The sequence below is a fragment of the Motacilla alba genome, chromosome 3, assembly GCF_015832195.1.
Source record: "Motacilla alba alba isolate MOTALB_02 chromosome 3, Motacilla_alba_V1.0_pri, whole genome shotgun sequence".
NCBI classification, from domain to species: Eukaryota; Metazoa; Chordata; class Aves; order Passeriformes; family Motacillidae; genus Motacilla; species Motacilla alba.
In genome coordinates this window covers 62,148,481-62,170,805 of record NC_052018.1, presented here as the reverse complement: position 1 = coordinate 62,170,805, position 22,325 = coordinate 62,148,481, and the positions used below count along the sequence as shown (strand labels likewise).

The 22,325-nt window shown below is 36.5% G+C and overlaps 1 protein-coding gene across 9 annotated transcripts in view; it reads left to right on the top strand.

Annotated features, from left to right (window-relative positions):
* ADGRG6 (adhesion G protein-coupled receptor G6) overlaps window positions 1-21,916 on the top strand; it is a 111,076-nt gene extending 89,160 nt beyond the window's left edge. For 7 of the 9 annotated variants that reach the window (XM_038131054.1, XM_038131048.1, XM_038131052.1 and 4 more), the window contains 8 exons: window positions 1,204-1,310; window positions 4,295-4,422; window positions 5,719-5,987; window positions 7,571-7,685; window positions 8,700-8,983; window positions 12,915-13,016; window positions 14,900-15,052; window positions 19,134-21,916. In XM_038131054.1, coding sequence (XP_037986982.1) covers window positions 1,204-1,310; window positions 4,295-4,422; window positions 5,719-5,987; window positions 7,571-7,685; window positions 8,700-8,983; window positions 12,915-13,016; window positions 14,900-15,052; window positions 19,134-19,312 — 1,337 coding nt within the window. In that variant the 3' untranslated portion in view covers window positions 19,313-21,916. Of the gene's footprint in view, window positions 1-1,203; window positions 1,311-4,294; window positions 4,423-5,718; window positions 5,988-7,570; window positions 7,686-8,699; window positions 8,984-12,914; window positions 13,017-14,899; window positions 15,053-15,317; window positions 16,995-17,025; window positions 17,073-19,133 lie in introns of those variants that run through there. The other 2 variants (XM_038131055.1, XM_038131057.1) reach the window with 2 other exon arrangements.
* The last annotated feature ends 409 nt before the right edge of the window (window positions 21,917-22,325 follow it).

The following is a 22,325-nucleotide window of genomic DNA, read 5'->3' as shown; positions in this document are numbered from 1 at the left end:
TCATCAAAGAATGGTCACTAATGAAAACTTCTATGTGATGTTTTACTCAGGCTCTTAATGCTTTGCACAAAGCTGTTCTCTGGGATGAATTTCCAAATGTCTCTGTTTTAGAGATCACTGCTGAGATGTTTCTCTTGCTAACAATGAAACAGATAGAGCTGTAGGATTTTGGATGGAGAGGTTCAGTACACAGAGTCTTGCAAGAAATAAAATTTAAGATCCAAATTTGTACTTCAAAGTAGGAAATACAGACAGAGCAACTGAGAAGAATTTGGGAGGGTTAAAATGAGCAAAAAATCATAGAAACTAGCTAGGAAGCTGAACTTAAGAATCACATTAAAGGAGAAACACACAGGGAGGGAGGAAACTATTCACAGTGGCTGCTTGAGTGGAGAAGAATTTTAAGTGGTTTTGGAACATCTTCACAGTATTCTTCACAGTATTTTGAGAGAATTTGAGTGTTTGATTGTCTTGCAGTTACAGACCAAATTATGCTGGATTTTGTCAAGAGCCATGAGAAAAATGTCTTTAAGAGTCAGAGAATAAGAATGATTTCACAAAACTAGATCATATTTTGTTAGGGAAAAAATTAACAAAGAAACAAATTTTACTTTTTAACATTTAATTTTTAAAACTAAAATTTTTATACTTGTTTTTCAGAATGGCCTTTTCAAGTGGGTTGGGTTGAGAATTTCATGATTTTTTTAAGGCCACCCAGCGATCATTGGGATTACCCACTCTGACCTTCTGCATTACATGCTGTAGAGAGGAAGGGTGGGACCCTCTGCTCCTGGGCTGTAAAAGCTTTCATGTGCCTGAGGATAGATGAGTGGGAGGCAGGCAGGTGTAGACATCACATCAGTGGGGGAAAAAGGAGTTCTAAAACCATCTTATTATTGGGTAAAACTAAGGCGTGTCTTAATGCATGATCCACATCTTACTCACTAACCAAAAAGCTCCCTGCCTTTATTATACATCTCCATCTGTTGCTTCTGCTCAGTAGTCCATTTCTGGGCACTCATCTGGAGTGATTATTTGCAGAAACTAGGAAATCTGACACTTGCTTCTCTCCCAGTTGTTTTTAATGTTGGCTCATTCTATTTGAGAAGGCGCTTCTGCATTTGCACAAGATGAAGAAATCTGCTAAAAGAGATGTTGACATGTGTTTGCTGGACACCAGTTTCTCATGTTTCATTTCCACAGGTGGCAGTGGCGGCTGGAACCCTGCAGGCTGCCAGGTGGATGCAGAGTCCAATGAAAATGAAACTGTGTGCTTATGCAACCACCTCACACATTTTGGGGTCCTAATGGTAGGCAAACTCACTGCTCACCAAGTTACTTTTCCTAAAAACAGCAACACAGCTTTTGTCTGGTAGCAAGACAACTCTCCTTTTTGTTAGTTGGGATCTTTCTTTTGCATATAATTTTTAATAATAATACTACATGATTTCCCCTCTTATTATCATAAAGTTATCTTGTCATAAAAAAGTGGCTAGTGACAAGGATTCAGGAATGAGATAGTGAATAAAGTTAGCAAAGGATGAATATTATTGTTGTTACTATTGTTATCATTATTAAATTCTTTACAAGTGGCTAAATATTATTTTTTAAATAATTAAAATGTACCCATGAGCTTTTTCTATGTTTTAAAAATACCATGCCACAAAAGGCCTGACATTGAGACTTCTGAGTCATACCAAAATACAAATAGTATATTAGAACATCCAACTTAATATAACCAAGGCCCAGTACTAACATTTCCACTAGAGAGACAGGAAAAAAAGTGATCTTAAGTCCTAAGTTTCAGGACATCTGTATCTCTGACATATCCCTTAACAGTACAATCTGACAAAAGTGACCTGCAGCAGAGGAAGGAGGTGTGGAACAAGAGGCAAGTGAATAAGAAAGTCTATTTGAAATTTCCAGATTGACAAAAGTGAGAAGTTTCTTGCAGGGGAAAAAGAGAAAAGCGAAGAGAAAAGCGAAGAGAAAAGAGAAGAGAAGAGAGAAGAGAGAAGAGAGAAGAGAAGAGGAAAAGAAAAAAAGAAAAGAAAAGAAAAGAAAAGAAAAGAAAAGAAAAGAAAAGAAAAGAAAAGAAAAGAAAAGAAAAGAAAAGAAAAGAAAAGAAAAGAAAAGAAAAGAAAAGAAAAGAAAAGAAAAGAAAAGAAAAGAAAAGAAAAGAAAAGAAAAGAAAGAAAAGAAAAGAAAAGGAGAAAAAGCATGAGAAATAGAAATGCTGTTTTCAGAACAAAAAGAAAAGAGACTCATTGTAGGGAAAAACAGGGAAAGAAAAACATCCTCCAGACAGCAGAAATAGTAATAAGGATGAAAAGTCAAGGGAGCACAATAATTCTCTTTCATCCTTAGACAGAAAGGCTGACTTGTCCCTTGCAAATCTAGTTCCCAAACCTGACAGGATTTATCTAGTGTCATAAACTATGAAGTGCCACCTTTTGCACAATGCATAAACCCATATTGGCTGTTTGCTTGCTTGGCTTTACTCAGTTTTGGGGATGCCTTATGTTACAGGCCTTCTCTCAGAAAAGGACTGCTCATGGAGCACTGGTACAGAACACAGCCCATACTCTGTCAGAGCCTTAAGCAAAGTCTCCAGATAGGGTGGCTGGCAGAGCAGTGTCTATCCAGGAGATGAAAGAGGGAACCATATGGGGCACTTCAGCCTCAGCAGCATAGCCTCCAGCAATTTGCACTTGTGAAATGTTTTCCAGAGGAAAAAAAATCCCAACATGAAAAAATGTATTAGTGCTATCTTTTCTAACTTTTGGTGGTTGTTTATGCTCAATAATGGGCTGATACTTTTTTATTTTTTTTTCCCAGCTGAAATTAACATTCTTTGGCCTGTAAAATATAGCTGCAGAAAAGATGTTGGCTCCTGGTCATAGCAGGAATAATTCCTAAGTGGAAGTATTTGGGGTTTGAAGTAACTTGTGGCAGTGTCATATAAGACTTAAACCACACAAGGGAGCCACATAACGCTGACTTTTTCAGCTTTGGCCTTCCAGATCCTTCTTAATGGAACTGCTCTCGTCGCATCATGCTGAGATGTAGATATGAAAAGCTGCAAACTTTGTGTCTTCTTGCAAGCTAAAGTATGGTCTTGTTCCACATTTCATCCCAAAAGAATTAAGAAAAGGCTTTCTTTAGGATACATTCAATGGGCCCCTTCTCTTCCCTGAATGCTTCAGTGGCAGTAGGAAATAAGGCAGAAGGTCTTTGAATTTTGGCTGCTTTCCAAAAGATTTTTAATAGTTTTGACCACTCTAGTTGCTTTTCTACTTTAATAATTTCTTCTGACTTTAATTTAGATACTAAGTTATTTCCAAAGAACAATCTCCTTATGTATAAATAAACTGTCATATAAGGCTGGTATGGACAGTAAGAAAAACCAGCTCCTGCCTTTTCTTACAAAACATGCAAAGTTTTGTAGCATTTAATGTTTCTTTTTGCTAGCCAGTTTTGCTAGGGACAACAGTGAAAATGACTGTAGAATTGACATAATAATCTCTTAGTGTTTGCTCACATTTTCTCCACAGTGATATAAATCTGAACATTCTCAAATTTTCTTGTCCTTAACAAAAGGAAATAACACTGACATTCATTCTCAGATGGTACCATGTGAGAGTTACAGTTAGACAGAAAAAAAAACCAACCTTAGAATGTTCCTGCTTCATTTCCAAATTTTTTTCTGTTGTTTTTATCCATACTTTTCTGACCAATATATATTTAAAAGTGTAGTTCTTATATCAAAACAGACCCTAAATCCAAAATGCAATATCTAGCCCTTGGTTTCACCTGCAGATTATTAGTTACATTAACTCCTATGGACTTCAAATAACAAAAAGGCCAGAAATTCCCTACAATGTTGCACACTTCAGTCTGAATACTTTTAAGTTACATTTTTCTAAATCTTACATCTACCGAAAAAGAGTTGTGTGCAAGCAACAGAATTAAAAAGTTTGGACACTGGAGACTTTTCTAGAGAAGGACATTTCAATTCCTAGTACTGAATTATAAGGATCAGAATCAGGCTCTATCTGCTGTTCCCAGCAGTTATTATACTTTCAGCACAATGTTTTGAAGAGCTGTGGGAAGGAAGTGAGAGGTGTAACAACTGTAGACCAAGTACACGCAGTAAAAATGAACCCCAGTGTCAAGGTTACAGTGGTATTGCCAGAGTGCTTTTCAATTTCATTTGACCCGTTACCAAGAAAGAGTGCCGTGCTCACAGCAAAAGTCCTGCCTACGACCGACGTCTCTTCCTTCTCTCTCACAGGACCTGCAGAGAACCGTGACGCAAATTGACCCACAGAACACCAAGGTCCTGACCTTTATCACTTACATAGGCTGTGGAATATCTGCTATATTTTCAGCTGCAACTCTTCTGACATACATTGCCTTTGAGTAAGTACTAATTCTGTGAAGAACATCACAAAGAAGTACCTGTATGTGCAGAATAAAATAAGTTAGTTACGTGGTTAGTGTGGTTTATTTGCCTAGGAGGGGAAGTCCATGGTTGAAAAAAATAAAACCTACAAAATCAGGGTCACAGTATTGTAAAGTGGAAACTTTTTCAAGGGGGGACGTAAGTTCAGAGTCTTTCTTCCAGTTTCTAATGTGTTGTACTGCTCAGGCCAGGGAATAAGGGGAATGTGTATCAAAATTTTCCTTCTGGCAAGACAGAATCCTCTCGATATTGAACAGATAGATGTTATTTTTAAATTGTCAAACAGGCTTTTTATTAAAAAAAAAACTTCCCTATGTGAGCATAACAAGTTCCAAATTTAAAAAGAGAAATTTCCAACTAGAGCAATTACGTTCTATAGCCCTTAAGATAGAAGTGGTAAGAGATAAAATGAAAATAAATTTGAAGTGTTACAACAATTTCAACAGAAATCCTGCTGAAGTGTAAAAGTGACTCAAGAGAAAGCAAAAATTTTGAAGTGGCACAGTTCTGTGAACAGTGAAAAGAGAAAATGAAGTCATGTCAACACAAAGAAAGCATTCTGACAGTAACAGGGCAGGACATAGTAGCTGCTAAAGAAGGATAATTTTCTGAGGACAGGAGGGGGAAGGGGGGCTGAAGAAAGGACTTTTCAAGTTTTAAATATCTTCAATGATTGCATTCTTATTAAATTACCTATGGTATAGTGTTCTGGTTCAAGTTGGTAGAAATTGTTTGCTGGCCCTCATTACACACATTTCAGTGGGGATCAGTTTAAAAAAATTACTTGTTTTTTGTTCTTCCTAAGATCCTCTTTAAAAACAAACAGAAAACCACATCCAGTGGACAATATATTCCAAAACCTAAGCTAACATATAAGGCCACAAATGAAAAGATCACAGAGGACCTTCTGGTCAGCTATACATTTTTTTCTTTCATTTAAAATAAAAAGTACTGGTTTATATATAATTTAAAGGTTTGGGGTTTTTTAATATAAAAATCAGTTGTTAAAATATTGCAGCAGTTAATTAGTTCATCATGGACCCAAAGAACTGGTAGCTTACCCCCACCACACACAGCTGAAACCTTCAACAGTCCCACAAAGAAATACACATCACTATGTCTTACTGCACAAACCCAGCTGGAAGGGGTTCCTTGTGCTTTTATTGACTTTGTGAAGGGGTAAACCCTACTGCAGAAGGTGGTTTATGTGATTGCAGCAACTTAATAATGTGCACCTGTGTTTCTCTCATTAGGAAGCTACGAAGAGATTATCCATCCAAAATCCTGATGAATCTGAGCACAGCCCTGCTTTTTCTTAACCTGATTTTTTTGCTTGATGGCTGGATTGCATCCTTTGATATTGATGGCCTCTGCATAGCTGTAGCTGCACTTTTGCACTTTTTTCTTCTGGCCACCTTTACATGGATGGGACTGGAAGCTGTTCACATGTACATTGCTCTAGTGAAGGTGTTCAACACGTATATACGGCGATACATACTGAAGTTTTGCATCATTGGCTGGGGTGAGTTCAGTAGACGCAATATTTACATAGGATGTACGCTGCTGTATAAAATGCTTTTTGTAAATGCTGCTATATAAAAGCTCTCTATCAGAAATACAGAGTAGAATTTATATCAGTGTGTGGTTTCCTTCCCCAGCCTGCAGCAGTGCCGGCACGCAGCCAGCCCTCTCTGTCACTGAGTTCCCCCGTGTGCTTCTGTGTAAATACACTCTCACTGGCACTCTCCACCCAGGGCAGCTCCCAGCCCCAGAATGACTGGAGAGACCAGATAAACTGGTCTTGTTTTCCAAAGAGGCCAGAGCGTGGGGGAAATGTGAGTGCCGTGTCAGAGATGGAGAACTGTGTCACACAATGAATGCAGAAATTTTTGCAGTTACTGCAAAGCCTATGGATGTTTTGCATTAACTTTCAAAACTTTAATTCCAGCTTAGATTTTCTTGCCAACAAGCACAAAGCCTATTGTGGAATCAGAAACAACCAAAATTTTCTGAGATTCAGCACAGTGTTTAAACCACCAAGAGATCCTGGCTACCCTAAGCAATGTACACAGCAGGACAGAAATGGAAAAAGTAATACTGAAAAATAACTGCAAGGCTCAGGCAGCAAGACTTTCATTCTTCATTTTTGTCTGTATCAGGAATCTGTGGTTTCTCCCTGAATGCGCATATTGTGTTTGAAATCATACAACACAATGCAAAGCCATTAACCTTACGGCTAGAGCACTGACCTCAGTCCAGCTGATAATTGATGTCTTTCCATTGGCAACTAGCATCCTCTTTGGCAGCCTCAGCAGAGGACAAGGACTGAGTGGTCGGAAAAGCAAATTAACCTCTTCCCCTTAGAATCTGTTCTGTTATAGCAAGGATAAGACATGTAAATAAGGCATATCAGGAAACATGCATTTCTTTTGTGTGAGCTGTACCTTTCTGCAGACTTCTCTTCTGCACAGTTGACTATTTTCCCAAATACTCCCTCTGCTTTTTTATTAAAAAATACATAGTTTGCTTTACAGAAGCAAGGGGACCACATATAATATGTATAGTGCTGTAGAAGATATATAATATGGTGTATATAATATAATGTGGTTGAGAGAAGCAGTGGGGAAATTACAGGTTTAAGTTCATGTTCCCCAGTTACACAACTTTATGAACTCACATTAGCATAAAAAGATCCCTCAAAAAATTCCTAATACCATTCCTCCACTAGATGTCATTTTTGCAATAATTTGTTAATCTTTTCACTATATAATGAGAGCTTGTGTGCAGCTGCAAATTTAACTTTGGGTAATTAAGGGATATTATTTTACTTTAGTTTATTATTTTACTTTAATTTCCTTATCACATACTAAACTTCTTCTACCTCACAGAACATTACAAGCCTTATTCATTAATGCCTGTTAATTGCTTTGATAGTTCTATATATTTGTACTGTTCAAAAAATTGTTTCCTTCTACCTTCTCAGTGCAGTTTTCTCAGGATGCTGTGCACTAAAGTAATAGGGATGGAGAATCAGTAATTCAGCTTAGCATGGTGAATTTGAAAGTTTAGAAGATTTGACAGCTCACAAGTTTTCTTGTGTTACAGGTTTGCCAGCTCTGGTGATAGCAATTGTTTTAGCAAGTGCTAATACAAATGCAAGTCATGTTTATGGCAAACAGTTGTATGGCAGAGATGCAAATGGGCAAGGAGGAGATGACTTGTGAGTATTTCTTTTGATCTCTTGAAATTTAGCATTTATAGTTGCTTTGGAAAAGTTGATGGTGCATTAAGCAAGCAAAAAGGGGCAAAACTATGCATGATTAGAATCTGTAATGTAGAGAAGGCTGTTAGAAAAATTGGAAGGAAATCTGCACTACCCAATGCCAAGAACAAACATCCCTCTGGCAAAAGTTTTTTCATGAAAATAAAATAAAAATACTTGTTTTGGTTTGTCTTAAATGAAAAGTATATTTTCTAGGTAAGAGCAAAGAAAGAATTTGTATAAAAATAGTTTCCTTTGTAAATCAAGCAGCCTTTTGCCAATGTAGTTCAATAGTCCTCTATGTTCTTCTCTTGATGTCCAGATAATAACTCCAAATGCCAAATTTTTTATGTGAGTGCTCTTTTCCTTGCCTGGCAAAGCCTCATTATGATAAATAAAACTTTAATTTTTAAAATTTTATTATAGTATCATGCTGAGCATTCAGGCCATTTGCTGCAAGAGGAATTAGTTAGAGCTCTCTGTTAGAGCTGACTGTCAAATGGCTACCTCAAAAGTCCTGCTTCTTCTCCAGTCATATTCAAGTTCAAGCTCTTCCTTAGCTCCAGTGGCAGAAACTTGAGATTTTGACACTGAAGAGCCAAGTTTGCCCATTCTGTTTCTAAAGCATTCAATGCTTCACAGAGATGACAGCAGTGAATTTTTTTGTACTGAGTCTGAACTTTTTCATGATGGTTTTGCAGTTCCCACTTTTTAAACTAGTTTTAACTAAAATGTGATACAACCTTCAGATTTCTCATATTTTAATTCTATAGGCCATAGTCATTTAAGACACCTCTGGGCTTCATCCTGTTTCCAAAGAGAAAATGGACAAATGTTTCATTTTACACTATATTTCTGCATCAGTGGTATCAGAAATCGGCCCATTTTCCTTTCATTATATGATTAATGGGAGGATAGTTTCCATTAACTAAAAGTGATCCTTTATTTTATTTTATCTGATTTTTTTTACAGCTGCTGGATCAAGAACGAAGTTGTCTTTTACGTGACTTGTGCCGGCTACTTTGGAATCATGTTTCTAATGAATGTTGCCATGTTTATTGTGGTGATGGTGCAAATCTGCGGGAGGAATGGGAAAAGAACCAACCGGAGCCTGAAGGAAGAGATCCTGAGGAACCTCCGCAGCGTGGTCAGCCTGACCTTCCTCCTGGGCATGACATGGGGCTTTGCCTTTTTCGCCTGGGGTCCCTTAACTCTTGCTTTCCTGTACCTCTTCTCAATTTTCAATTCATTGCAAGGTAAGCTGAATTTTTGTTCTGTGAATGAATAATATTTGATCTGTTGCTGTTCTGGGGCAAACTATGCCCAGTGATTGGACCAGGGAACTCATATCCAGGCTCTCCAGGTTTTCCTTTGATATTTAACCATCATTAGTTTCCCCTTATGTGGAGTAATAATACCAACTACAGGTGGTTTGAATATCTTATGTAAATTAATTATGGATTCAATGTCTTTTTTCCATAAAATGAGCTATATTATAAATAGAGCTCTCCCTAGCTAACAGTCTGCAGTGTTCTCTGTTGAGGTACATGCTGTATGACCTTCAGCATTTCCTTTCACTGATTATAACAAATATAGGAAGCCTTTTTCCTTATTTTATTTTTTGTAGGGAATCTGTAAAACTCATAAATATTTTATTAAGGCATGAGAAACTCATAAAATAAAATTCAGTCATGTGTCAGTGTGGAGAGATAGCAGAGACATATGGGATATTCTTTGCTTAAGAAAAATCCAGTGGCTGTTGCAATCAGCTTATTTTTCTTTCTGTTACTCAAGTTTTCAAAATTTTACTTTTCCAGCATAGCTTGTCTTTCTGAAAAATGCTGTAAATTGTAATCACATGGTTATAAATTACAGAATGACATAGCTGATATTTTTTAAAAAAATAACTCAGAGCTAAAATTTGCATATGTCTCAATTGCCATAAAATTCTTCACCAGTGCTTGCCCTATACACCTATAAAGAGCAACTAAATATGCAATGAAGAGAAAACCCTGAGGTCATTGGAAGTGCATGTGTTATGCCACACACATATTGACATAAAAATTAAATCTTGGGGGGGGGGAAAATAACCAAACCAGAAACCCCCCCCCAAAAAAAACCCTCAAGAATGTCATTAAAGGAACATGTGTTATGCAACAAAAATATTGAGATAAAAATGAAATTTTCTTAGGATCAGCAAAATATCTTCTCTTTATGGAAAAAGTATTTACTATCACCCCGTGCAGATTTTATCTGATGCAGTTGAGATGTATTTACTGCACTGGAAGATTTATTGAGCTTTCATGGAAAGAGAATCATGTTGTGGGTTTTTGTTTGGGTCAGTTTCAACCTAAAATGCTAAGCAAAATGACAAAAAATATTTGGATGCGGTGTTCTTACTAGAATCTGTTTTTTCCAAAGGACATTCTGATACTCCCCTAGCAGCATAATGAAGTATTTACTGAATTGTGTCTGTTAGAAATTCAGACAGGCCTAGAGAGATCAGAAGTATGGGAAGAACATGAAAAAAGACTTAAATTCTGAAAACCTTGCCAAGGGCCAAATTGAACAAGTTCTCTGTAACCAGAATTTCCAGTGCAATCAATTAAGCTTGTATGTGCAGCGTGCATACAAGGTTGATCAACATTGCCTAAATGGGGTAATGGCACTATTTAATGGAAGATGAATATTTAGAATGCAGTTAAGTTAGAAGATGAAACTGAAAAAGATGAGAAGTAAATGTAAAAAGAAGAGTGATGAGATTTTCATGGATTGTGGTAGCAATGATGATGCAGTCTATACTCAGGCACGTCAAATCAAGCAATAGGAGATAAAAATCTTCTCTCTGAAGGTACTTATTGCTGTGTCAGAAGGAGCTAGGGAAAGCTAAAGAATAAAGGGAGAGGATGCTTAAAATCCTATATAACTAGTACAGTGTTCATGTAGCAGTAAGAATGGGGCAAATTTGTATCAGAAAGCATTCCCTAGCAGCAAAAAGCATTTCAAGACTTGCATATGGCAAGTCTTTCATCAGTATTAGCAGCTTAATAATGGAGATGTTGGTAAATACATCTGTTCTCTCTCATGTTTTTGAAAGCTGCATGAGTATACCAGCAGCCTCCAGGAGCAGTTTTCTGTGCACTGGCAATGAAAAAACAAATTGCAGCAACTGTTAGTGTTAGTGTACTTTGCTGTTTCATCTACAAAAGGAAATTCTTGACGCTCTCTCCTAGACACTCAGAGTAAAAAATATGGGAACATTTCTTTTTTGGCTGCTCATTTTACATATATGCCTGGGCAAGCCAAATACTTTCAAGTCAGAGCCAAGTTAGAACCAAGCCTAGGATCTGATTTGTCTCTGGGAACCAAAACCAAAGCTGTACTACTAAAAGCACATTGTAAACTTAATGAATAATGAAATACAGAGAAAAAAATTCTGGAGACCAAGCCCAGACAGGGCAAAGGCAAAGTACTTAATGCAGTACATTTGTTTTGCATTACTATGGAATATGCATTTTCTTTTTAAATATTCAGAACATTCACTGCAATTTATTTAAGCATCAATTTACTAAGTTTGTAAGCTGTGTAAAAGCTCTAAGAAGAACTTTGGGCCACAAACAGCTTCATATCTCCAGCCCTATAAGAGCTGATAGTGGTTGCATTGGACTTGCCCTGTGCTTTAAACAAATCACATAGAAAAATATTTTACCAAATGCAAATACAGTTACCATAATCCAAGAGAGGTTACATTTGAGATGCATTAGGTCATGCCTTTTTTAAAATGTGCTTTTCCTTTTTCTCCCCATCAGCTCTTGAAAAACTTGGGAAAGATTGTGTCTCATGACCCAACCCCTACCTGAAGTTAACTGATTCCAGAGGTCTCAACCTGGCCTGATAAGCAAATACAACTCAAATTCAATGACATGCATTACTGCAAAATTAGGCCTCAGCAGTTTGGAGGAAAGAAGATAATTTGATTCTCCAAAACATTATGATCCAAGCTATACCCTGCCATTGTGTTCTGACAGCTGAAACATAGAAGACATTTGTAGACAAATGAGTAGACATACAGAGCTAGTCATGATGATCATAAAGGAATGGTTTTAGAAGAAGGCACTTGACCATGTTTGCCCACATTATGTAGCATTTATTCACATATAAGATAAAATCATGAGGGATCTTGCAATAGCATTTTACTGTCAGGTGTTCAGCCTCAGGTTGGCTCTCTCACAGACAGTACAAGTAAAACAAGAAATAGGTTAACCCACAGAACAACAGAAGATTCCACAGCCAGTGCCAACCTGAGAAGATGCAGGAGCATTTCCAACTACTATATTTAGCTCCAAAGTACATCTGTAGGTGATGAAAACATACCATATGCCTTGTTAAGACCTACCTTATCACATGGTAGGATGCTTATCTCCTGTCTTGAAAACAAAAACTTAAAATTCCATGAGAAAAATCAACTCCACAAAAACATTCTTAAACACATTTATTACAATTGAGTATGAAAATCTGTTAGTTTTCTTTGGGAGTGAGTAGCTGGACTCCTAATTAGAACTTGTGCGCATATTCATTTTCATAATCATTCAAGTACGTGCATGTGATGCACATAAATCCATGTGTGCTTTTTCAGCATTTGGCCAGCACTCAACCCACTACATTAGGACACCCCTAAGTGCCATTTACAAGATGTCTGGTTTTAAAAGAATACAGCCCACAGTTCTGTACATACAGAACCATAACCAGGAGATAAAATACCTCCTCGCTAATATAATAATGTTGGTATTTATTTTGCAGTCTCTGTCTTGCAGTCCTGTTGGGTGCAGAATAGTCATCTGCTTCAAAGAAAAGACCTTTCAATCATTTTCCTCTAAGCAAAAAAAAAAAAAAAAAAAAAAAAAAAAAAAAAAGGAAAGAAAAATATGAACGCTGGGCTAAATCAACAATGCCAATAAAAGGCATACTAATCTCTGTATTCTGATATCCCAGACACTTACATGGCAATTAGAGGATTGGAAAACTTTAGTAATTTCCATACCTCTTAAATGATGCATGGATACCAATAAAAAATATTAAGGTGATTTTTTTGTTGTTGTTTGTACTTCATAGTCTTCTGATTACAAATTTCAGTTAATCTGTTTATAAATACATGCTTCATTTGGTGTTTGTTTGCTTTTGTCATAGGTTTGTTTATATTTGTATTCCACTGTGCTATGAAAGAAAATGTGCAGAAACAGTGGAGGAGACATCTCTGTTGCGGCAGATTCCGACTGGCAGACAATTCAGGTAAAGGCAGTTCACAACTCCCCTCCTTAGGTGCTGCAGTTGTCTATAAAAGTCCAGGAAAACAGCTTGCTGTGTTATTTTAATATAATACAAGGTAAGCCAGAGATGTGGGTGATGGTCTTGGAAGGCCCTTAAAATAAAATTTTAAAAAATAATCACCCAGAGATTCAAACTTTGTCATTCCAAGCTCAGTATGACTCATTTTCACCTATATTAAAGCATGTTGACTTTGAATTGTGTGGACTGTTAAGCTGATGTAGGAGCAATTCTAAAAAGTTGCATAGAAATATTATGACTTCTTTTGCCTTTATCTTTGCCTTTTTAAACTGTCCGGTCCTTTGCCATTGACTTCAGAGACTATTAGAGACTCAGAAATGTAGAAAATCCCTTTAAGAGTAGCCTGATTAGGTTCTAGAACTGAAGTTCACCTTCATCTGGAACAGTCAGAGTGAAAGGAGAGATGTTGGTTTGGACACATGGAAAGTCCAATGCTTGGGCCACTGCACTTATAGTTTCCTGCACCTTTGGCCATCTTGGATGGCATGAGACTGCTTTGCTCAGGCAACTGACTCTTCCTTTGCTGTCTGATGTGGTGATTTGGACCATATAATTCTTTCTCATATGGTTCTTGTTCAATGACCAGTGTTCAAATCTACAGCTGGTGTAAGGTGACATAAGGTCATTGCTTTCTATGGTAAGCTTTCATTTTGTAGCAAGAAAACTTCATTCATTATTTCAAAGGGTTAATACAAACTAGGAAAATCATATTCATTCTGATCAGACATCCAAATTGTTTCAGTTTCAATCCGATTAATCCTGTAGCGCTGAACTGAAAAAGATGGATCAAATTATTTCCTTTTCTTTTTTTTTTATGCTGCTGTTGGGCAGCTTGTGGGTATGAATATGGTAGAAATAAAAACATGAAGCATTTGAATATTTCAGTGGTATAGTTAATGTGATGTTATTATGTCTGGCATAAAACAGTTTATCTCCATGGGCTGGTTTTAATCTCCATGAACCTGACACTGTTTTCAGGCAGAACAGTGAAATATAAGTCGAATATGAATTTGCATACCTAAACACTCTAGAAATAATTTACGATAAAGTATTTGTCTTGATTTAAATCAAGACTAAAGTGGCCATGTTTCTTTGGCTTGGACTTCTCTTCCATTAGCAAGATGACTTAATTGTGAAACTTCCCGCATTTACCTCCAATTGTATGGTGCAAAACTAGTTACTTTTATTCTACTGGTATTGGGACACTTGTGGTGAGTTTTTAAGTGTTAGTTTTCTTCAGTCAGTTTATTAGTATTAGCTATTTAATTTAATTTTAGAAGTTGTTCCAGCATAGCAGCCCATTGTGTTAATGGTTTGGACAAAATTCTTTAAATGTGAACTACTAAATAAACTTTATTATGTAAATTGTATGCCAATATGCTAAACAACAAGCTAGTTGTTAGTATGTAGTATCTTCCACAGCAGCAGCAGAAGCAGATCAAACACTCAGATAAGATCATTGTAAATGATCCTATCACCTGTGGATTTTGCTCTTCAGGTCAGGAAAGTTTGGTATCCCTATACTGCTACAGAGCTTCTCTGCTCTTCTGCATTCTGGAAAGCCAGGTCATACTTGCAGTTCTGCTGTCCAGACAAACTATTGTTAGAATGTTAGAGCCACCAATTTCAACGTTTTAGTAGAGTAAATCAAGTTGGAATACTTTTATCATTCTTAAGAACCAAAGAGGATACCTAACAGGAAAAGGATGGGGTATTTGTTGTAAGCAATACTAAGAAATGCATCAGATACTTGAAATAATCATAATTGAATAAATTAGGCATTTGTTACGGTAGCTATTTATGTAAAACTTCTCAATCATTTTTAGATTGGAGCAAAACAGCAACCAATATTATAAAGAAGAGTTCCGATAATCTTGGGAAATCCTTATCCTCCAGTTCCATCGGCTCCAATTCAACCTACCTAACATCCAAGTCAAAATCTACGACGAATACATATTGCAAACGAAACAGCCATACAGGTGAGTTCTTGCATTGCAACCCAGTGCATCTGTGGGCACATAGGTTTGTGTTAAAGGCAGAGCAAGCATTTCTACCCCAAGGTTAAAGAGAGAAAATATCATGAATTCGTGCCAGTATTTTTTAAATATATGTTACTGTTAAATAAGAACCATTACCCAACGTGCAATACATCCAATATATAGATCTGATCTCCATATGTTCCCATACTAAATGAAATAGGCTTGATGAAAGCAAATTTTGCTTATTATCCTATTGTAAACACAGGGTAGCCAAAGCACAGAGAGATGACGTTCTTCACCCAAGGTAACATGAAAGCTGGCACTACAGCTGGAAATAGGAGTCAAGTCTTCAGAGTCCAAGTCCACAGCTGATTGTCTTGGTTAAACTCCTTTCATCTAACTGTAAAACATTTATGGGTAAAACAACAAATGGAGCCTGCTCAGAAATGGATACTGTGTTCCCAGAGTATGCATTGTCTTGCCCTTCTACAAATAGCCGTATCTACTGCTTATTTATTTAGATATCAATGGTATATGTAATAAAAGGCATCATCTGTATTCCACTCATACCATGAAAATATGCTAATTTTAAGAAGACCTAATGGGAGCAAAGAAAGAGAGCAGCTGGAATGATTTGCAAGTTTGGTTGTGTTTGAGATAATATTTCAGAAATTCACTTATATAGTTCAGAATTTTTTGTTACTCTGTTTTTGTGAGTGCATGTTTTTGTCCTGTGTAAAGTCACATAGCATTATTATACAATACTCTTTTATAAATATAGTGGAAATAAAATATACGCACATATTTAACTCAAAGGTGTGTTTACTTGTTTTAAAATATTTATCAGAAAAAATGTTTAGCTATGAAGTAGATGATTTCACTAGAAGGCAAGTTATGTTGTTTCTTAAGTATTAATTATTTTCATTAAGCCCCCAATGTCTCATTTATGATGGGACACTCACCTTTCTTGATGCATGGCATAGTTTCCCAGAAATACCTTCTATTATTTTAATTGATGATCATTACATGCTTCAGTTAGGCACAAACACTCCTTTTTTTAAATTAATTACGCTGTTGTTTTCTCACTGACCAAGATTCAGTGCATCCATTAGCATAAGGGATTGTGCATCAGGCATTTTTAGGGTTCAAAACTTTATTGTTTATTGAGAACATACTGGAAGTACATCTGCTTTGAATACAGTAAAAATGAGAAGTATCTTAGAAATTTCTGATGACTGATAGCACCTTAGTTTGCACTCAGGACTGCTATTCACAACTGCACTGGGAGCAGACAGGTGGTGCCTGCCTCCCTGGGCTGCCTGTCCCTGCTGCCAGGTCAGGTTCAGTGTGCAGTGCACCCAGCTGCCCTGTTCATTCATCTCTTCCCTGCAGGAACACTTCTGCCAGCAGTCTTCCACAAACAGCATCTTTAATATCCAGCTATCAATTAAGAAGACTAAGTGCTGGAGTTTTTGCAAGGTGTTCTTGAAGTAAAACAAAGAAACTTCCAGATAAGAAGTAGTAAAGTTAAAAGAAACTTGCTCATATATATTCTTCAAATATTATTAGCTTAATCCCATGCCTAAATTATTCCTAAAAAGGATTGCAGTTCTTAATGCAATCAAATTTTTTAATATGAAGGTTTTTTGGACATTAAGAGAACACAACAGTTTTCTTTTTATTTTTTGGAATTTTGTTCTCCAAAAGACACATCTTATTGTGATACTCCACAGGAATTTTTGATAACACTAGGTTTTTAAATACTGACATATCTTCTCATGTGTAAAAATAATAAAAGTAATAAAAAATAATATTCAGATTCTGATTGTTAATACAGCTGAACTTCTCAGTTTGCCAACTTAGCTAAATTGCAGGCAAAGAATGCCATAGCTACATGTCTTGGCAAGTCTTGTTGATATGGTAATAATGTGCTCCCTGGAATTGACACAAGCATTCATGTGTTTGTGGTGTAGATAATGTCTTCTAAGGCCCTTTCCTCATCAGTGGTGGAGCATTACAGGTAAAGTGAGAATTGCTTTTGTTGAATGCATGGTTGGAACAGGGTGGAGGGATGCTTCTTGCATGATGTCCTCATTGACACAGAGGATTTTGCTAATCAGAAACGCTGCTTATTTCTATTACATCTTGCACCACTGATGCTGAATCAAAGGACAAGCATGCTTCAAACTCTGGGTGTCTGCACTCTGCATGGGGCACGCAGCATTTAGAGGATACCATTTTAGAAAACAGACATTAATGCTTGTGAGCAGTAGCCTGGGGAAAGGAGATTATCCTGAAACACCTACACATGAAGCATACATTAAAAAGAAAAAACAATCTGATTGAGTTCCAGAAGATTGTTTAGTATTTATCAAAGTTATTACAGAAAATTTAATATATTTGTATTTGGTCTATGGCCATTACTGGATTAGTCTTCTAGACATTGAGATTTTTATATTCAATAGCACTGAAAATTACTCTGAATGATGAATTATATATGCCTGAAAGTTGACCTATGAACTGCTGCTTGACTACAGAATGCACCAACACAAATACTGGATGGACCCTCATGGGTGGACAAAAGAGGTCACTGTGGCATCTTGTGCCCCAGCTGTCTACAAACCCAAATCAAACTACTTGTAGAAAGTACTTAAATATCCTCTGTAACACTTAAGTGAATTAGAACTTAAGACAATCTCTGCAGAGAATTTGGTCATACAGCTCACACTTACTTCAGGGATACATGATTTTGACCCTGTACGTAGATGTGAAGCCATTGGTTAGTAAATGCATACATTTGAAAGGCTCTCAGTAGTCAGAAATTTGCCATTGGACATGGAGTTACTCACTGCAATTCATGAACATTCTTGCGTGCTTTGAAAAATCATCCTGATAAGCCTCAACATGCCTGTTTCTGTTTTAATGAGTGAAACTGTTTTGATTTCTCTGTCTGCAATCCATTTCTCCTTCGCAACACTTTGTGCTCTTTTATGGCTTGGTATCATGACTTTTCCAGGGATGGGCTACTTTTTATTTTTAGTTGGTTTATTTCTAAGAAAAGTTTTTTATTAAATCATGGTTCAAGTAGTATTCTTAATTCTTAAATGATCCTTTGACAAGGAATTTTAGGAGATGACTTCACCGAGGTCTTGTAAACAGCCATCAAAAATATCACTTGTAGAAAACATTTCTTCCCAGGGTGCTCCACCTTACTGCTGGCTTGCAGTAGTACAGATTTTGCTCAGGTTCAGGGAATTTATTCCACTTTCACTGCAGTGGAAGAGATAAGAAAGAGAGCTCAGTTAGGACAGCATGCTTGAGAAAATGAGAGACAAGCTCTCTCCTTCTCATTTCTCGCTACGTTAGCTCTACCTACTGACCATTCTCTGAACAGCAATAATGCGAGCCGCTGAAGCAAACTTTCCCAGTCTGGCTGGGAATTGCCTTGCTTCTTTACCTCTTCAGCTTCACCCTTGACCTCTAGCTCATGAACTCTGAAGGGTGGCCCAGTTGCTGCATCCTTTCCTCCTTACAGTTTTTGGCCTGCACATTATAGAAAAAACAAGGTGAGGCTAGGCAATCACAAAGTTTTGGCTCTGGTTATCTGCTTTAGGATGAAAGATATCCTCTGCTACATTCAGCACAGATTATATTATTTCTGTGCATAGCTCAAAACATCCACCATTGAAATAATTAAATCTGTTCGCAGTCATTCTACAGTACTTTATTATGTGGAGATGCAATTTATGGAGCTCCAGTGCTATCAAAATACTTTTAGTTTGTAAGACTCAGAGCATCAGCAGTAAATTATTATGTTAAAGGGTCAGAGGAGTCAGTAACACTTTAGGCAAAATAATAGAGGGATAATTTCAAGAGATACCTGAAAGGTCTGCCCACAAAACCAGACATCTCAAAAGAATGTAGAAGAAGCAATCTCAAGCCAAAAAGTTATTTGCTGACTTTTAGGGCAGTAATTTAGTTCAGCAGTAGTGGCAATTGAAGGCATATCAGCGTGGGAGTGACACATCTTTTAAACCGTGAATTTAACTAACTACTTCTTGTTGCTTTTTCCTCCTCTTAGAGAATGTTTTTCTTGACAAGCCATCTTCAAAATTTGCCCAAGAGGATGGAGAACAGACATCAATCATCCCTGTCCACCAGGTTATTGACAAAGTCAAAGGATACTGCAATCCTCACTCCGACAGCTTCTATAAAAATATCATCATGTCTGACACATTTAGTCGCAGCACAAAGTTCTAACTGGGTTTCTGATTTGCTGGGGTTTTTTTTTAAATCAAAGGAATACAAAATGTCTGCCTGGAATTGAAAATATTGAATGTCATTGAATGTGACCTGTTCAGTTATTTTTTCCCAGTTTATAGTGTTCTCCTGCAAACAGCTTCCACTTAAGGACTGTTTTTTTTAAGTTTTTACTCTTGTGGAAAACGACCGTTTTTTTACCATGGTATTGAGCTGTTTTTAAATGTGTGCCAGCCAGCACGATGCCTGGACAGCTAATTACAATCTTTTAAGACTGAAGAGCCACAAGCCTAACTTTAAATAATATAATCCAAACAGAAGCAAGTCTTGACTCCTGAAGAAAATAGCAGACATGTCATGCAGTACAGGCAAGCTTTTATTGAGCAGTTTTCTGATTTTTTTTTTTGTTTTGAAAAATATGGATTTTCCCTATGGCACTTGTTAGACTCTTGCTTCTTGAATGTCTAGTGCTCTTTATTCATAAGTGAATAAAACCCTACCACCACTTAAAGGGTTATTTTAAACCATTTTTGCCTAAATATACCTGATCATGCAAACTTTACTCACCAAAACAGCATATGCTGTAAATGCAGGCAAATTTGTATCCATATACATAGAAAAACAGTTTACACAGAGTTGTGTTTCAGCATTTATTGATTGGTATGTATGAAATGCAGTGTCTTTCACCTCGAGTCTGTGTTTAATGTTCTTTTTTCACAAAACAAAATAACAAAAAGGCATTCAACTATATATAGATATATAAATATATACCTAGAACTCTCTCTACACATATTTTTATAATGATACACACAGTAAGTATGACAGCATATACCAGAGACAATCTAAAAACTATGGAAGGTGCTAAAATTTAAGTTTAAATATTTAAATGCAAGATGAATTCTTTGTAAACCCATTAGTTTGTCAGTCTCTGTACTTCACATATACTGTATGTATTGACACCTCCATCAGATGGCATTGCAACATTAGGATAACCTGGAACATGTTTATCAAAAATAAATAAACAACATCTTTCTGGGCACATAACATTATCAGTATCCCTTTGTTGCCCTGTTGGATGATATGACTGAAGTTGTTGGATGCACAGAGTTTAAATGGTGTTCAGGCAATATTAAGGAATTTCTATTTCTATATTGCTATACTATGTCCATAATGACACTGAGGGGTGTGGGGGTGTGTGTGCAGAGAACAGACAAGAAAAAGAGTATAAAAAATGTTTTACCCTCTATAAATATGTGACATATTAGCAAGTGACCTTGAGTGCCAAAAGGGCATCTCTCCTCATGAACCATGTTTCACCCCATGACAAGCTTTATAAAAAATTGCAGCTGCACATGTTTCTGAAGGCATGTGCTGAAACATAAAAGTTTTTTTCAAGTACCACATTTAGAGGAGAATGTCTCCTAAGGGAGGTTGTAATTTTTAAAATTATCCCTTTTTTAAACCAAAAGATTTTTAGCACGTATTTAATTATTTTAATTCAGAGAGCATAAAGTTGTGCTGAGATTTTTCAGTTGCCAAGCAGGTGGATGCTCAGTGATTAGGGATGTGGGTTTGTGCTTTCTCTGCTCTTTGCACGTGCTTTTGTGTGCAGAGATCATTTAATGCTGTGACCGCACAAACGGCACATTTCCCCTGGCTGCAAACACCTGGTGGCAAGAGGATGTCCCGATGGATTCCACCCAGGAACACCGCTGTCACTACACAGACCTGAGTGAAACCTCAGTCTCACAATTGCAAATACATTTGTGGCGTTGGAATGGAAGTCAGCCCCATTCACTGAAACTGTAATTAATAACAGGGGTGAGTGTTGTTAGATATATTTAATAATTGAAATAATTTACAGAGAGATTATGTACAAGCATTTACTGAACTTATATTTTATATTCCCACTTGCTTAACTACTGTAGATAATAGTGTTCACATAGCAGCTTACTGTGAGATTTCTACCTGATTAAGATGTTCGAAAGTGAAGAGAAGGAAAACCAGACATTCCTGAAAAAAATGAGGAATCAATAAAACATAACAGATGAAAAATATATAAATAAAAAACCCCACAGTATCCTGAATGAAGCTGAGCTGTAATCTATCAGTTTAATGTACATCTGTATTTTTGCTGAATTAAGATTTTTTCTCTTTTTTTACTACCATGTAGTAATCTTAAACTGTCTGTGTCACTTAGCTGCTCTTGAATGCTCTCAATTCTACAATGTAAAGCTTTCTGTTTTGTAGTTGACATGCTGTAACCTCCCTTGTACATATTTATTTATTTGTGAGGTTAAATATGTCAAATATACTTAGCACTATAATGACTGTTCTTGTTACTTTAATGTTAAGTTTTTGCTTCATCATAGAAGAAGAGGGAAAGAATAATTTCTTCTATGTTTTTTTCTAAGTAACTTGTGAAATAGTTTACTGTAGCTCTATCTTTTGCAACTTTGAGGAAACTTGTCAGTGTAATTTGTGATACTAGTCAGTGAAATATAGTGTAACAGGTTTGAAGATCGACTAAAATGGAAAGAAACCTTTTCAAGTAAACATTTTTTATATTAGTGTTCCAAATAATTAAAGTCTTTTAATAGTGAATGATTGACTTTTATTTTTCCTTTTTAGTGTTTAATGGCAAAAATTACACAGTGGAACTCTGGAAAATAATCTTGTGGTTTTTTAAGTACTTGAGACAGGTACACGCCTAGCCAAAATGTTGGAAATAAACGTGCAAGACTAACTCCATCTCATCAGGGGAACACATTTTGCGGAATATACCTTTCACTTTTGTAATTTACTCAATGCCACATTCAGTGAATGACCTGGAAGTTATGCAATCTCATTTATTTACAGTGGCAGTCATGTCATAGAAATTAAAGAAAAATCAAGGTAACAGACAATATGCTGGGATGATATTTTAAAGTAATACAAATTAATAATTTCAAACTCAGGAGTTATTTCTTTCTACATGTTTCTCTCCAGCTGGATGTAGTCCCTCATTATCAAT